At 42.3% G+C, this 15,701-nt stretch overlaps 1 protein-coding gene across 5 annotated transcripts in view; it reads right to left on the bottom strand.

Moving 5' to 3' along the window:
- The window catches only part of ACOT9 (acyl-CoA thioesterase 9), a 28,165-nt gene extending 16,151 nt beyond the window's left edge, over positions 1 to 12,014 (bottom strand). Inside the window, exons 1-6 of one of the 5 annotated variants that reach the window (XM_067722979.1) lie at positions 11,589 to 12,014; positions 6,743 to 6,840; positions 5,551 to 5,577; positions 4,903 to 4,948; positions 2,626 to 2,796; positions 2,345 to 2,382 (exon numbers count right to left, since the gene is read on the bottom strand). In XM_067722979.1, the coding sequence (XP_067579080.1) occupies positions 2,345 to 2,382; positions 2,626 to 2,796; positions 4,903 to 4,948; positions 5,551 to 5,577; positions 6,743 to 6,840; positions 11,589 to 11,608 (400 nt within the window). In that variant the 5' untranslated portion in view covers positions 11,609 to 12,014. Of the gene's footprint in view, positions 1 to 2,344; positions 2,383 to 2,625; positions 2,797 to 4,902; positions 4,949 to 5,550; positions 5,578 to 6,742; positions 6,841 to 11,041; positions 11,160 to 11,588 lie in introns of those variants that run through there. The other 4 variants (XM_067722981.1, XM_067722980.1, XM_067722982.1 and 1 more) reach the window with 4 other exon arrangements.
- Positions 12,015 to 15,701: the final 3,687 nt, after the last annotated feature.

Genomic DNA, 15,701 nt, shown 5'->3' with positions numbered 1-15,701 from the left:
AAGGCAAGTTCCTTGAAGAAACGGAAGGAATAGAATCAAGTGAACAGGTGAAAGGGACTGGCCATCAACAGGAGGTGATGAAGAAAAACAGGGTAGTGGCAGGGGAGTTTGTATATTTAGGGACACCTAAGTAAACCGAAGTCAAGTGAGTGAGTGAGTGAGTGAGTGAGTGTGTGTGTGTGTGTGTGAGTGATTCTTTTTTAAAAGGCCAATAAGAATTTTAAAGCAGGTTTATTTAATCTGAAGAAAAATACAGCTAGCCGTAAGCCTAACAATGGATTTGTGTCTCTATTTTAAAGATTATTAGAGCCTTTTTTTAAACCCTTTCCCAACATTTCAGTCCAAAAGCCATTACGTAGGAGCAAGCAAGACAGACAGCCCAGAGTCGGGTGCTGAAGCCCAAGAGGGGTCAGGAAGATATGCAGGGAGGCAATGAGAGCAATGGCCCAGCATGCCGCAGCCCGAGCACAAGGAGGAGGGGGACCTGGGATGGAGCAGAATCCCACTGAGGTGAGGAAAGCGTTCATGAGGGTTTCGCGATGGCAGCAATATGAAATTGGCTACATACGGGGGAACTGATCAAATAAGTAAATGTACTACAGATAATGGAGCCAGCTGGAGAAGGGAATTACAAATATGAAAAGGGAGGAATTAAGAATGAACCTGTGGTTGAATTAGAATTGGAACTATCAGTATGAACCCAGGGTTCCGATAGATAGACAGATAGATAGACAGACAGACAGACAGGTAGACAGATAGGTAAGGAGGGAAGAGACAGGGAGGGAGGAAGGAAGGGAGGGAGGGAGAGAGGAAGGAAGGAAGGAATACACATACAGGCAGGTATAGATGTAAATGTACATGTACGTGCATATATTCCCCAGCTCATCCACTGAAAGCACACAGGAATAGTGATACCCCAGCAACAATGACAATCCCAAGCACCCAGATCTTGGTTTCTAAATATCATTCTCCATTAAAAAGAATCAGGGCTCCTCAGAGATTTGGCTGATTCCAGGACTGGGGCAGGGAAAGTACAAATGAGCCTAGAAATGTTGCACCACAAAGTGAGGAAGTGCTCAAAGAATGATGGGGACACAGCCAAAAAAATCCACAGAAGCCAGCGTGAAGAATGAAGGGCAGTCCTGGGACAAGTTGAGCATCAAAACAGATGATAGAAATATATTATAATCCATTCAGTAAAATAGGAATCCCTGAGTCCATACTGATTTTAAAGTAATTGAGAAAAGTCTAATGAAGAATTGGATATTTACAAGGTCTCAAAGTACCTCCCTACAAGGTACTTATTAATTACAAAGGGGAAAAGAGTAACTTTACAGCAAAGAACCCTGGCAGACACCACCTTCATCAAGGAATCAAAGTCAACATCACAGTAATGGGACAAATTAGAATTATGCACTACCTGCTAAGATGCAATAAAAACACAGCATCCCTTCTGTGGACACTCCTGCCAAAGATGCACATCCCAAATCTAACTTTGGGGAAGCATCAAACATACCCGAATTGAGAGAAATTCCACAAAAGAACTGGCCCATAACCTTCAAAAGTATCAAGGTCATTAAAGTCAGGGAAAGACTGAGGAACTATCCCTGACACAACAACTAATTGCAACATGTGATTCAGAACTGGATCCAGAACTGGATCCTTCTGCTATAAAGGACCTCTGGCCAAAGCTGAATGGGGTCTGAGGATTAGACTGTCTAAATATCCGTGTTAATTTACTGATTTTGAGGGTTATATTGTGGTTATGAAGGAGAATGTCCTTGTTTGTAGGAAATACACATGAAAATATTTGGGGGTGATGTGCATCGTGTCAGCAACATACTCTCACATGATTCAGGGGAGAACAACTCTTTGTACTCTGCAACTTTTCGGTAAATTTAATTAAATAATTATGACAATTCAGAAGTAGCAGATGCCCTTCTTTTTCTGCTCGTTTAGAATATCTTCATCTGTGCAAGTTAAAGAAAAAAAGACCCTTTCCAGGGAAACTGGGATGAAGTGAGAGAGTGGCACGGACATACACTACCAAATGTAAAATAGCTAGTGAGAAGCAGCCGCATAGCACAGGGAGATCAGCTCGGTGCTTTGTGTCCACCTAAAGGGGTGGGATACGGAGGGTGGGAGGGAGATGCAAGAGGGAGGGGATATAGGGATATCTGTATACGTATAGCTGATTCACTTTGTTATAAAGCAGAAACTAACACACCATTGTAAAGCAATTACACGCCAATAAAGATGTTAAAAAAAAAAAAAGACCCTTTCCAGCCAGAGGATTCAATGTATTACTGTAAGTACCAGTTTAAAAATACTAAAATATCAGTACCTCCTAAGCTGTCAAGATCCTCAAGAATCCTGCCAAACCTGTGAAATAAAGAAAACTGTGATGAAATGAAAATCATAAAAAAAAAACACTATGGGGTGATAAATATCTACCAAAATTGATTATGGTGATGGTAGCACAACTCTCTAAATATACGAAAAACCAGAGAATCACACACTTTAAATAAGTGAACAGTATGATGTGTGAATTATATCTCAAAGTTGTAATAAAGAAAGGAAATAAAATAAAAACAAACGACACAAACAGAAATAGTGCCATGTTACCTTACAGTGTTTTGAACAGTCAAATATTTCTCTCTTAATTCAGGCTGACTGCCCAAAGGTAAGAGAACTTCAATGTAACTGTCTTTCATTCTCCTAGGTGGCAGGCCTTTCTGTGACGCAGCCAAAAAACTATGAAGTAATTTTCTTTCCTCCATTGCTTTCACATGGTCTCTGAGAAGAAAAGACACAAGCTTCATAAAACATAGGACAGTGCTATCACCCAACTCCAGTGACATACAGGTCAGTCAGACACCATCAAAAGAGGAAACAGTAGGTCCGGACCTACCTCATCTCCTTTTCCTTCCCTCCCTTCCTACCTGCCACTTGGTGAAATCAAAAATTTCTCAGGCAAAAAAAAAAAAAAAAAAAAAAAAAAAAAAAAAAAATTTCTCAGGCTAGTAGATAAGAAAAATACACTTATAAGTGACATAGATATATCCAAATGAACTATATATTCACCCTCATCAAAAAGTGCATTCAGGGCTTCCCTGGTGGCGCAGTGGTTGAGAGTCCGCCTGCCGATGCAGGGGAAACGGGTTCGTGCCCCGGTCCGGGAAGATCCCACATGCCGCGGAGCGGCTGGGCCCGTGAGCCATGGCCGCTGAGCCTGCGCGTCCGGAGCCTGTGCTCCGCAGCGGGTGATGCCGCAACAGTGAGAGGCCCGTGTACCGCAAAAAAAAAAAAAAAAAAAAAGTGTATTCAAAGAATAGAATCTTTGAAATGAAATTAAAAATACAGAAATGGACATAATAGAGTGTAAATATATGTACGTATATATATATGTGCGCTAAAGAACAACATAGGCACTGAACTCCATATTCCCATTTCTCACCTTGACAAGTCTCGTATCCTCTGTGCCCCAGCTCTCTCTCTCTCTGCCTTCAATTTCAGGAAAGAGAGACAGAGGAGGAAAAATGGAGTCTATCCAAAAGAAGTTTGGAAGGCAGAGCAAAAGGTAAAGAGGAAGAGAACATGAAAAGGAGACAGGGAAGAAAAAGAAGAGACGATTAAGGTGGAAGAAAAGAGAGAGACAAGGGGATAGGGAACTAAAATGTTGATAATATCACTCTTTCTAAGCTTTACTTATGAAGTATTATTGCCAGAAAAGCATAGCCTACAAAAATATAGGGAGGGAACTGACGAACAAGTTAAATGGCACCAGGTAAATCCAGAACGTGGAACATTCAACAAGACACATGGCTTGGCCTCTTTAAAATCAAGCTCATGGGGGAAAAAAAAAAGAGGGAGGGATAACTATTATTCTAGATTAGGGGAGACTAAAGAGTCATAACCACGAAATGCAATATGCAGTTGTTTACCGGATCTTGATTTTTTTTAAAAAAGCTATAAAAGATATGTGGGGAATAATTGAGGAATTCTGAATATGGGTAAATAATATGCTATTAGGGAGTTACTGTCAATTTCATTATGTAAGAGAATATCTTATTTGTTGGAGATGCACGACTGCTGATTTTGTTACATAGGAAAATATATTTATTTATTAGAGAGGTATTGGAATATAACTGGAGCTGAAGCATCACGATACCTTTATAGTTTAGCCAGTATATGTATATTGGCAAATCTGGAAAAACGTTCATAAGTATCCAATTCAGATAGTGGGAACAAAGGTATTCATTTCTTCTACTTTTCAGAAAATTGAAATTTTTCATATAAAGAGATAAAAAGAAGTCATTAGATAATTTTTATACCAAATAGATTATTATTGTTATTGTGCTTTTTCTTTTTATCTCATTTTAGCCTCAAACTTCTATGCACCAAGAGGGATATTATCCTATTTTAAAGCAGGGAAATACTTAGAGAAAAGAGAAAGATTGTATGGGAGGCCTGGTTAATTGTGACCTGACAAGAAGCAGTAGTCAGGGTGCATGAAATAGAAAAACCAGGAACTTGGGTTCAAGTCCCAAACCTGGTACTCAATCACTCAATGTCTGAGTTTCAATCTCATCATGTGCAAAAAAGGAAGAGGAACATATGTCATAAGCACGTCACAAGTTTCACTGAGAATCAGTGAGGTAATACTCCTGAATGCACTTTGAAAAATGCAGAGTACGTGTAAATTACATGATTTTATGACAACAAAGCATCAACTGATGAGTATGTTGGAATGTTGATCTTCTCCCCCAAGTAAAAAAACCTCTCAACCCATTTCTGAACAAAGGGTTCCCCCCATTCCTACAGTGGGACCATCAACTGAGCCTAAACACAGGCTAGCACACCACTTAGGGATAGAAGAACGAATAAACACAGAGCACATACCTCCAGTTTGTGGATGCTCCTACTATCTCCCGCAACTTATCTCGAACTGAAACAAAAATAAAGAGGTCATTCCATGAAACAAAGAAAGTAAGAAACGGATTATGGCAACCAGCTCAAAGACTACGAAAAGCGATTCATGCACTCAAAAGCTTCAAAGATCCATGAATTTCCATTTAATGCCACAAAACAAACAGCTCAGGGAAGGGATCAGGCCTCTGCTTCCCAAAAACTTGAAACAATTATTGTCTCCTTAGTGCAGAAAAGAATATCCTTGTGTCAATCACTGGGATTTATACAAATAAGCAAAAGAGGATAACTCCAATTATTCATCTGCTGGGGCTGTATCAGTGTTGGTAGAAGTCCCTTTACGATGGAGATATTATGAACAGAATCCCTGCCTATCTTCTTATAGGCGGTGAGACTAAGACTAATATCAAAATTTGAGTCTCACTCTAATTGATTTCTCATATATGTATACTACCCTAAATGTTAGAAAAGTTGAGGCAAGAAAAATGAAGCAAGAAAGGAAAGGCAAAAAAAAGCAATTTAAGTTTAGTTAATGCCCATTGCCCCAAAGTGCAAGAATGAATTAGTGCGAAAAAAAATTTAAGCACTTATAAAAAAATTGATACTGATTACCACACACACCGTGATTCACATGTATTGGTGAACATGCTATATGGATAAAGGGGAAATAAATTAGATAAGCAGTAGTAAGTCAATACTAAAAAATAAATCTATAGGATTTTAAATAATGTTTTGAGTTCATGTGTTTTTTTCTATCGTTTTAAAATACATATTCTGGTTACAGAAAATTAACTATAGCAATCCTTGGTCCTTCAACAACTAAATATCTGATCAAAACCAAATATGGTTAGATGAACATACATCTTAATTTTCATGAAAAAGTGGTTGATTTTTCTATCAATTGTTAATTTTTCTATCAATTGTTATAGGGAATTCCCTGTTGGTCCAGTGGTTAGGACTTGGCACTTTCACTGCCAGGGCCAGGGTTCAATCCCTGGTCAAGGAGCTAAGATCCTGCAAGCCACGGCCAAAGGAAAAAAAAACAAAAACACCCACAATTGTTATATACCATAAATTAGGTACAAACTCTAATTACAATGAAATCATAGCGTAGTACTGAACCAAAAATATCCATTAGTAAATTAGTCTTATTTCTGATTTTTTTTTCCTCCTGAGTTCCTTGAATAAAAGAATGGACAGAAAGTATCCCAAGTAGTACACAGACTACTGATGCTCAGTGACATAAAATGATTATTACTAGTTTATATTCAGTGTAAGAAGAAAGGCAGGTGTTGAGGGCCAAGAAACAAAGCAGAATTTTAAATTATATATATGCATATATATTTATTGGGATCCTTTAAACAAGTCCCAGTTTTCATTATAATGAATATTCCTACATTGACAAAGACATCCATAGTTTGCATATGGATTAGTTACTGAAATTAACTTCAATTAACAGGGTCCCTCTAACAAAATTATAGCCTAGGAGCGTTTAGTTGGTACAACTGAAAGGCCTGTCTCTTGCTTATGCATTAGATCTCTTTTTTCCATGCCTTCCACTTCAGTACCTACACAAAGGAAACAGAAATCATTTAACTAAAAGAGCTCAGTCCCCAAGGCTCCCAGGAACCAAAGCTCAAGTACTGTATGTGATTTCTACCCCAAGCTATCCTGGTCATTTTCTAAGTGAGAAGTTTATGAAAGATCTACCTTTAGTATGCCACATTTGCCCTAAACTGTCTATCTACGTGCTTCGTAAATAAAGCAGGGTTTTCCCCCCACATAGGCCTAGAAGGTAAACACCCATGCTTGCCTTCATGAATGTGGAAGACTCTCTGTTTCTCGGGATTCTGAGATCCTTGAGTCAGTCCTCTGCTGGGAGCAAGCAGCCCTTTGCTCAGGGTACAAAGCCTACAAAACAAGATGAAACACGCTTCGAGAAGGTTCCATGACTTCTTCCCTGGCAACCCCAAAGATCTGTGCCTCCTCCAGAGCACTCAGCCACCCCACACCCTTAGTAAATACTGTCTTATAGGGTCTGTACATGTTTCTCAAGTGTATGTATATTTGCATATGAGGCTACTCCGTAAATCATCTCTCCAATAAGAGTAAACATTTCTTGAGAGCAGAGACCAATTAGGTAATGATCTACAAAATAAATAAAAGATATCAACCAGGTTTAATGGATTTATTCTTATTAGCTTCAGAAGCCCAAAATCAAGTTGGTAAACAGCTGAGTAAACTAATTATGAACATTTATTTTGTTATTGTCATACCATACTTCCTCAATAAATAAGCTAAACCCAATTATAAGTCAATCAACTTTGAAAACAGAATTAACCCTTTCCAGGGTTACTCAAAGAGAGTATTTATTGGACCTAGGCAGAAATTTCCTACTCCCCAATGGATTAAAGTCAAAGCTATTTACCCCAATATGCCGAAACTGTTCTCCCAAAATAAGTTGTTTAACTTGATTTTGGCTCACTATTGCTTAACTGTCGACTCCTAACCACACACTATCCTATCAGGGATAACACACGTATAGTATCAGGGACTGACAAATTGATCTGCTGAGAGCACAGTGGAAGAAGGCAAGGCATTGTAAAGGTAGAGAACCCCAGATACTCTTACTCATTCTAGCTCAAGTGACTAGTAAATTCTTACTACCTAATGCCAGGTCCAATGATGACTAACCTATTTTTAAAAAGCATATTTTAAATTTTCTTTAGAGCCCAAATTTATTATAGATTTCTTTTCTGAATTACAGCATACAGGAAGAGCCTCTGAGTAAAAATATTTGGTAAAATCTACATGTAGTTTTGATACTTGTCCTACTAGAACAAATCCTGGTCCTTTCACCAAGTCAACTACTCTAACTGCAGAGAACACAAAAATAGCAGCATATGCTCACTGGCTAATTCAACTCCTTAGCCAGCCACTCATCACACTGGCCCTGATACAATCCCTGCTGGTTCACTAAGCCTGGAATGCTTCCTAAAGCGTTTGGGGTTTGGGTTTTGTGTTTATTCTCCAATCACACAGCTAACAAGCCTCTATCTTACATAGTTGTGGTTTATTTTTTCACAATGAATTTTCAATTTATGTACTTTTATATGTGAATTAATATTTCAGTCTTCTTGTTCTTGACCTTCTAATTTGCATTTTCTCAGAACATGAGTTAAACTTTTTTCTTTTTCACTATTTCATTTTATGTATTTTCTGTAGGTTCAAATCCCTCACTGAAGGAAACAAGAGCATGTGGTCCTTCCTTCTGCCATCTCAGAAACTATCGTTCTGCAACTGAATATATCAGGTTTTAAAAAGCACGCTGGAAAAAGCTAAAATCTTCCATTGCTACTATTAGCTGAAAGAGCAAAAAAAATCATGCCCGCGATACATTAATTAGCAGTAGATGATCTCAATATAAGAAATAAGATCTGACTCTGAATGGCTAAATACTGTGAATACTCATCACAAACTAACTGGAGCTGTAAAACTGATCTCACATATTTGGGTAAATACACATATATACAAGCATTTCTGTTTTGTTCCTTAAGAAGCAGCATTTTCTGAAAAGTGATGAAAACCATCCCATCCTGCCTGAGTGAAAAGCAGTGTAGTATACAGAGGTTAAGAGCCTGACCATGGGGACTCCCCTGGTGGCACACTGGTTAAGAATCCGCCTGCCAATGCAGGTGACACGGGTTTGAGCCCTGGTCCGGGAAGATCCCACCGCAGAGTAGCCCCCTCTCACAGCAACTAAAGAAAGCCTGTGTGCAGCAATGAAGACTCAACGCAGCCAAAAAAAAATACTTAAAAAACTCTATTCCAGAAAGGCATGCTTCTCCAAAGTCTCCCCTAAAAGTCAAAAATGACCAGAAATTTGGAAATAAGCCAGGCACTATAATGGACCATCTCTGAATGGAGACTCAAACGGAGATAGTAAAGAGGGGGCTGATGAATACAGAGAAACACTTGGGCCAAATTATTTGGAAAACTGTGGTCCTGCAGCCCTGTTGGTTGCATACTGCCATAATAAATTTGAAAACATATCTCTGTAACACAGCGAAGGCCTAATGTGAGTGCTTTTTAAAAAATCATTGATTAGGGCTTCCGTGGTGGTACAGTGGTTGGGAATCCGCCTGCCAATGCAGGGGACACGGGTTCGAGCTCTGGTCCGGGAAGATCCCACATGCCATGGAGCAGCTAAGCCCATGCACCACAACTACTGAGCCTGTGCTCTAGAGCCTGCATGCCACAACTACTGAAGCCCGCGAGCCGCAACTACTGGGCCCGCGAGCCACAATCACTGAAGCCCACGCGCCTAAAGCCGGTGCTCCGCAACAAGAGAAGCCACCGCAATGAGAAGCCCACGCACCGCAACGAAGAGTATCCCCTGCTCGCCGCAACTAGAGAAAACCAGCACACAGCAACGAAGACCCAACGCAGCCAAAAATAAATAAATAAATACATAAATTTATTTTAAAAATATATATATTAAAAAAATAAAATCGTTGATTATACTAATCATATACTGGTATAATAAATTTCTATTCTCTTGTGAACATTCAGCTTATTGTAACTTTTCACTACAATTTGATATAATCCCTACTGATAATCAGATGAAACCTGTGGACCCTCGTGCCTAATAGTTGTTGGGGGGGGAATACATTTTTATTGATACACAAAATAGTATATACTATTTCAGATGGTTCACAGACCACTCCCTTTTGACACCCCCACGGGCCCCTAGATTTAAAAAATTGTGATTCAGACCAACCTCCTGAAAAAACTTGAGGCCCGAAGGAATTAGATGACTTTTTCCCTGCTAGTCAACTGGCACACTGGGTAGAGCCCAGCTCTTCTAATCGCTCCCCACCTCATACACACCATACATGTAAGGAAACTGCTCTTCTCACAATCTCAGGCTACTTCCCTTTATCTATGCAACACTGAGGTGGAGGGAGCAGGGGAATGGTCCAATCACTGCTTAACACCTCAGTACCTCAGGGTTAATGGCTTATTCCCTGAGAAGCCCTCAGGAGTTTTACCTACAGCAAATCCCTAGGCCTTTAGAAGAAACTGTCAAGAGGCCTCTACAGTCAGGCCCTAGGACTCCATGATTCAACCTTTCCAATAGAAGGAGACCAAGGAGCCCAACCTCTCCATGGCTAGCCAAGGGAGTCACAAAAGTCGCATGAAGGTGTGAACGTAAGTGTCTTAGCTGTTCTGGGTTCCAAGCTTAGGGTGGGTGTCCGGGAAGAGTTTTCAGTACAAAAACAGGCAATGCCACTCATATGCCCTCCACTCTGGGGAAATGCCTCAATTTAGAGACTAAACAAATTCAGATGGCTCTTTTGTGAGTTGGGGGAAAAAAGAAGTACAAAGATTGCCCACCAGTCAAGTAACCTAATCATGTCAGACAGTCTGTATTCATTTATGTACTCTTTCTCTCTCTAGACACTAATGGAGTACCTGCTTAAGGTTCAACAGGACTCAAAGGAAACGAGCCACAGGTTTATAAGGAGTTCAGAGCAAAGACAGAGGACTTCCAAACTGGGGGGGAGGAGAGACCAAGGAAGGTTTCCTGGGAGAAGACACATGAACCAAACCCTGGAGCTTGTAAGAAGGCCTGTCACATCATGTCCAATGCAAGCTAAAGCCAACTGTGGCTCTTCTTGTAATGACCTTCAATCCATCTTCAAATGGTATAACAAAGTAAATAAGAGAATGAGAGAGAGAGACACAGAGAACCTATTTCAACTGAGAGCAAGGTCCACAGGGACAGTGAAAGAGATCCAGGGCCCCCAAGAGAACTGCTGGGGATCACTGTCACTTGGAACCACTGTGGGCCACACCAGGGGGGCTGGCATACCTATAGCGGGATGAATTCAGAAGCTGCAACAGGGGTGAGCCCCCTGGGACCCAACCAGGCAGAAGGAACTTGGAACAGCCGGAGTGCTCCGGTGAAGGGGGTTGGGGGAGAGCCAGACATGCCCTGGAGTCTAAAGCCCTACACTTTAACTGGACAAGCTGGGATGATGACTTACGCAGAAAGGCATCCTCCTTGTCAAAGGGGCCCAATCAAAGCCACTCCCCCACCTAGCCTTACCGGCCTTGCTGCTCAGTAAAAGTAAAGTGCAATCAGCACCAGGGGCCCTGGTCACACAGTCCTGAGGTCCTGAAAGCCCAAAAGATGCCCTGCAATCTCTACCCACATTACAACACACTTAAGTCGAGTCCAAGTCAGTCAAGCACTCAACCTTTAAAACGCTCTGCAAAGGAGGGCAGATGGCCGGAAACGCAACGTGCAGCCCTAAGTACTAGCTTTCTGACAAGGGGCTAACTCCAAACCACCCCCCTGATGAACAAAGAGATAGGAATTTCAGGGAACGCCCAACTCCCTCCCTTAAAGTGCCTCTTCGCTTTTAACATCAAACTCCGGGCCGGAACACGCGAAGGTGGGGGGTGGGGGGCGCGGGGCCCCACCCTAGGCCGGCGGGGTCGCGGTAGGCGACCGCCCTTCCCCACCCGGCCCTATTTTCTGCCCAAAATCCCCGGCACTAGTTCCGCCCTTCGCAGCCCGCTCCAGCAAGCGGCGCGGAGGGCGGGCGTGGGCGCCCTCCGGTCTGCGCCCCGCCAGGCCCCTGGCTACCTACCGCAGTGCCGCCCGCCTCATGGCGCTTGCCCGCCGCCGTGCACGTGACCGCAGACCCGAGCCCCGCGCGCCGGTTGGCGGAGGGAAGTTGAGGCAATGGAAGGCGGGAGAGGGAGAGCGTTCGCGGGCGCCTGACTGGACCTAGCTCCCCAGGACCCCACCCTTGCAGCGCGGCCGCGGGCGGGGGCGGGGCCTCGTTGCCCGGGGGCGGGGCCACGCTGCGCTTGAAGGCCCACTCTTTGGCGAGAAGCTGGAGTTAGTCTCTCTCCTCCATTGTTGATTAAATGCATCAGGCGGCACCGCTGGGGTGTGCCTAGAGGCTAGATGCAGCCATGTCCTTGGTGCTTGTCTCCGTTATCCCGCTTCGCTGAAGGCTGCGCGACCTTCACCCCCAAGCCCCGGCTCCCAGTTGGCCTTTAGCTGCACGTTGGAATCTTCTGGGCAGCTTTCCAAAATACCGATGCCTGGGCCTCACCCTATGGAGATTCTGAATTAGGGGTGCAGCCTGGTCTTCAGGATGTCTAAAGGCGCCCCAGATGATGCTAACGTAAGCAATGGTTGAAAACCTTTACTCGAAGGGGAAAAAAATTGTTCCTCTCCTAATCTCGGTCTGCCCCCTAGTGTTTGACGGTTGGAGATCTTGGCCCGCCCAGAGAGATTCAAGGCCAAAAAGTTAAGATGATTTTTACCCTAGGATCTGATTCTCCATTTCATTCAACGAATTCTTATTCAGCTGTTTGCAGTGCGCAAGACGCTGTAGATTCTGGAAATGCAACAAAACAGACAAAACTCCCTGCCCTTAGGGGGCTTACCTTATAGGGAAGGAAAACAAGTCAGCAAGCAAGTTGGCAAATTATATCGTTTCAAACGTGATAAAGTGGTCTAAGGAGGAAATAAAATAAGGTAATGAGGGGGGATCTTTCCAGAATACATGCCCGTCTTGCTTTGTCCTTGAAGATGGTAATTTCCTAAAAGGCAGGGTTGATACCGTATGTTTTTTGATACTCCATGCTTACTAAAAGTTTGTCAATTTTAATTAAGCTGTCTTTTTAAAAAAATCACTTTATGAATTACAAATGGAGCACGGTCTTTGGCTTCCTCTTTCCTCTCCACCTAACTTTCCCTGCTTTTATCAGTCCCACATCCAGAAGACTGTCCTTTTGGCCTGCAGGGATCTCGCCTTCCTTTTAATTCATGTTGTCCATACCTTATCAGGGACGGTTTTGTTTTGTTTTGTGGAGGCTATACGGAAACCGGAAACCGAGCAGTACCCCACAGGGCCTTCCCAGGTACAGATTCCCCCCTCCCCCACCATATCTCCTGCCTCTCGTTTATAGAAAAGCTTTAGCCTCCTAGGCCTTCCCCAAGTTCTATGAAGCAAATTTACTCAGAGAAGTGAGAAGATACAGAAACAAAGGAAAAACAGTCAAGCAAGACAAAATAATAATAATTTAGCCATAAAGCAAAGTCAAGGACCTTTAGCTCCTCCTCAAGAGCTATAGACAATATCCTGAGCCACGTCCTTGATTTGTTTGGCAGACACTGAAACTCACACCAGGTGGAAGAAGTTTACTGCATGCTGCCCATAAGCACGTAGACCCCAGACCAGCTGGAACCAGAAGGTTGATGACGTTTAACTCCCAAAATACCACCCTGTTACCTCACCGCCAACCAATCAGAAGAATGTCCACAAGATGATCAGGCCCCCTACAATCCTCACCTATAATGTGGCCTTTAAAAGCCCTTCCCTGAAAGCCATCAGGGAGTTCGGGCCTTTTGAGCATGAGCTGCCCTATCTCGTTGCTTGACCCCACTTTGGGTGCCTTGCAATAAACACTATACTTTCCTTCACCACAACCCAGTGTCAGTAAATTGGCTTTACCATGAGTCAGGTGAGCAGACCCAGGTTTGGTTTGGTAATAATACTTCCTTATACTCTACCACACCTAACACAGTGCAATAAATATTTTATCAAATTACACTTTTTGGTTGGTTTTTACTTGAACTTTCGGTTGAGGCAATAGTAGGTTCAGGGAAAAAAATTAAGTTCAAGAGAATTTTTTAGGTTACATAGCTGGTGTAATGATACGTAGGGGTAGCTTGTAATTTTATGCAATCAAGTCACCTTCCAGCCAGACACATTCTCATCAGTGTATAATCAGGGTATAAACAGTGTCAATGTTGGCTGGAACAGCTAGAACCAGGGACTCAGTGCCATGAAGATGCCTCTTCTCCATCATTTATCTTTGCTATACTTTGCATACTGCCTTCATCCTTTTTTCTCTGAATAATGGTTTCCTCCACATGGCCAAAGCATCTCCTGAACTTCACATTTTACAATCGCAGACACATCCACATTCTTGGAGACTGAACCGAAAATCTGTATCCCAAATACAAAAAGTCCTGAAAAGAGATTCATTGGCCCAGGTGGGATCAGGTACACACCCCTGGACTGGTCAACTGTGGCAGCAGGGCAAGGTGATGTGATTGGCCCATTTGACTTACCAGGAACCTCCTTACCCAGGCCCATGGACAGGTCACCATCTACTAGTATGGCTATTTCCATAAGTAGCCTCTCAGAGGGGAATATGCAGCACTCCTTAGAAAAGGAGTACAGAGCAACCAACCCCACAGATGTCCCACTGCAGATGTTATTTATTTATTTTATATTTTCTTTTTGGCTGTGTTGGGTCTTCGTTGCTACACGCCGGATTTCTCTAGTTGCAGCGAGCAGGGGCTACTCTTCGTCATTGCGGTGCGCGGACTTCTCATTGCGGTGGCTTCTCTTGTTGCGGAGCACGGGCTCTAGGTGCATGGGCTTCAGTAGTTGTGGCTCGCGGACTCTAGAGCGCAGGTTCAGTAGTTGTGACGCACGGGCTTAGTTGCTCTGCAGCACGTGGGATCTTCCCAGACCAGGGCTTGAACCCGTGTCCCCTGCATTGGCAGGCTATTCTTAACCACTGCACCACCAGGGAAGTCCCAGATGTTATTTAAAGAGAAAAAAAATGATCTCATCACTTAGCCCACTTACCTTAGTTCTAACCTCAGGGAACCCCTGCTAAAACCCAGCCAGCCCAGCATTCAACCACATGTCTACAATTATCTCAGTTGGCAGCATGAGTAAAATTCTTAAAACAGCTTAGCAACCCTGATTTCTATGTGTGTGGTGGTAGTGGGGTTGTAAATGTGGTATATGCTATACCAAATTTTGGACAGCAGGGATAGAAAGGAAAATGGTCACAAAATCAGGCCAGGAAACATGCAACAGTTGTATGGTGGTAAGAATCACTGTCCTGAATAATAGATTGTCCACCCCACCTGTTTGTTGTTATTCTCCGTTAGTTCTATTCTGAAATGGTCTCAGGGTAACAGAAATGGTATCAAATGTATCATTAAAATCAAAGACACCTCATCATACACTGACAGATACATAAGACATTATCAATGTCATTATTATTACAAGCAGAAGAATCATAACAAATAACAAAACCTAACAATACGTTATCAGTTCAACCTAGTATTAAGAGTGAAAAGTATCTAGTAAGCATCCTTGGGCTGCTAAACCATAGATATTTTTGGATATCTAATTCAGGTAGAAAATGTTGTTGGAAAACTGTCATCAACTTTCAAACAAATTGATTCATGCTATTATTTCATTAGGATAGAGAAACCACTTTTTAAAAAATAGCTTATTTCCCAGGCTAGAGATTATACAAAATAAAGTTGTGAGGGGGAGGAGGAAACAATGGAAAGGTGATTTTCCCCCTAAACCTGAAAGACTAGTGAGCTGTTACATGAAAATGCTTAGTATTATATCCACTTGTTCCAACAGAAGTAAAACCCAGGCTAGGAAATTTCAAAACAGTGGTAATTTTTTATCACTTTCCTTACATTTCCTCAGCTCCACCTTTATGACTGCTCATCAAATCCAAGTGTTGAAAGGTTTTATATCTTTAGCAATGCTCTTTTTCCTCTAACAATTTCCTCTTGCTTAAAAATGGCAAACATGTAAAACATGTCATACTATTAGTGACATGGGATCAGAGGGTTTCTTTAGGATAGGACATCTTCATCTCAGGGTGTCCTCTTCAATAAAGATGTCTCTTTCAATAAA

This window comes from Pseudorca crassidens, chromosome X (genome assembly GCF_039906515.1).
Source record: "Pseudorca crassidens isolate mPseCra1 chromosome X, mPseCra1.hap1, whole genome shotgun sequence".
Taxonomy (NCBI): domain Eukaryota; kingdom Metazoa; phylum Chordata; class Mammalia; order Artiodactyla; family Delphinidae; genus Pseudorca; species Pseudorca crassidens.
This window is presented reverse-complemented; position numbering and strand designations above follow the sequence as displayed.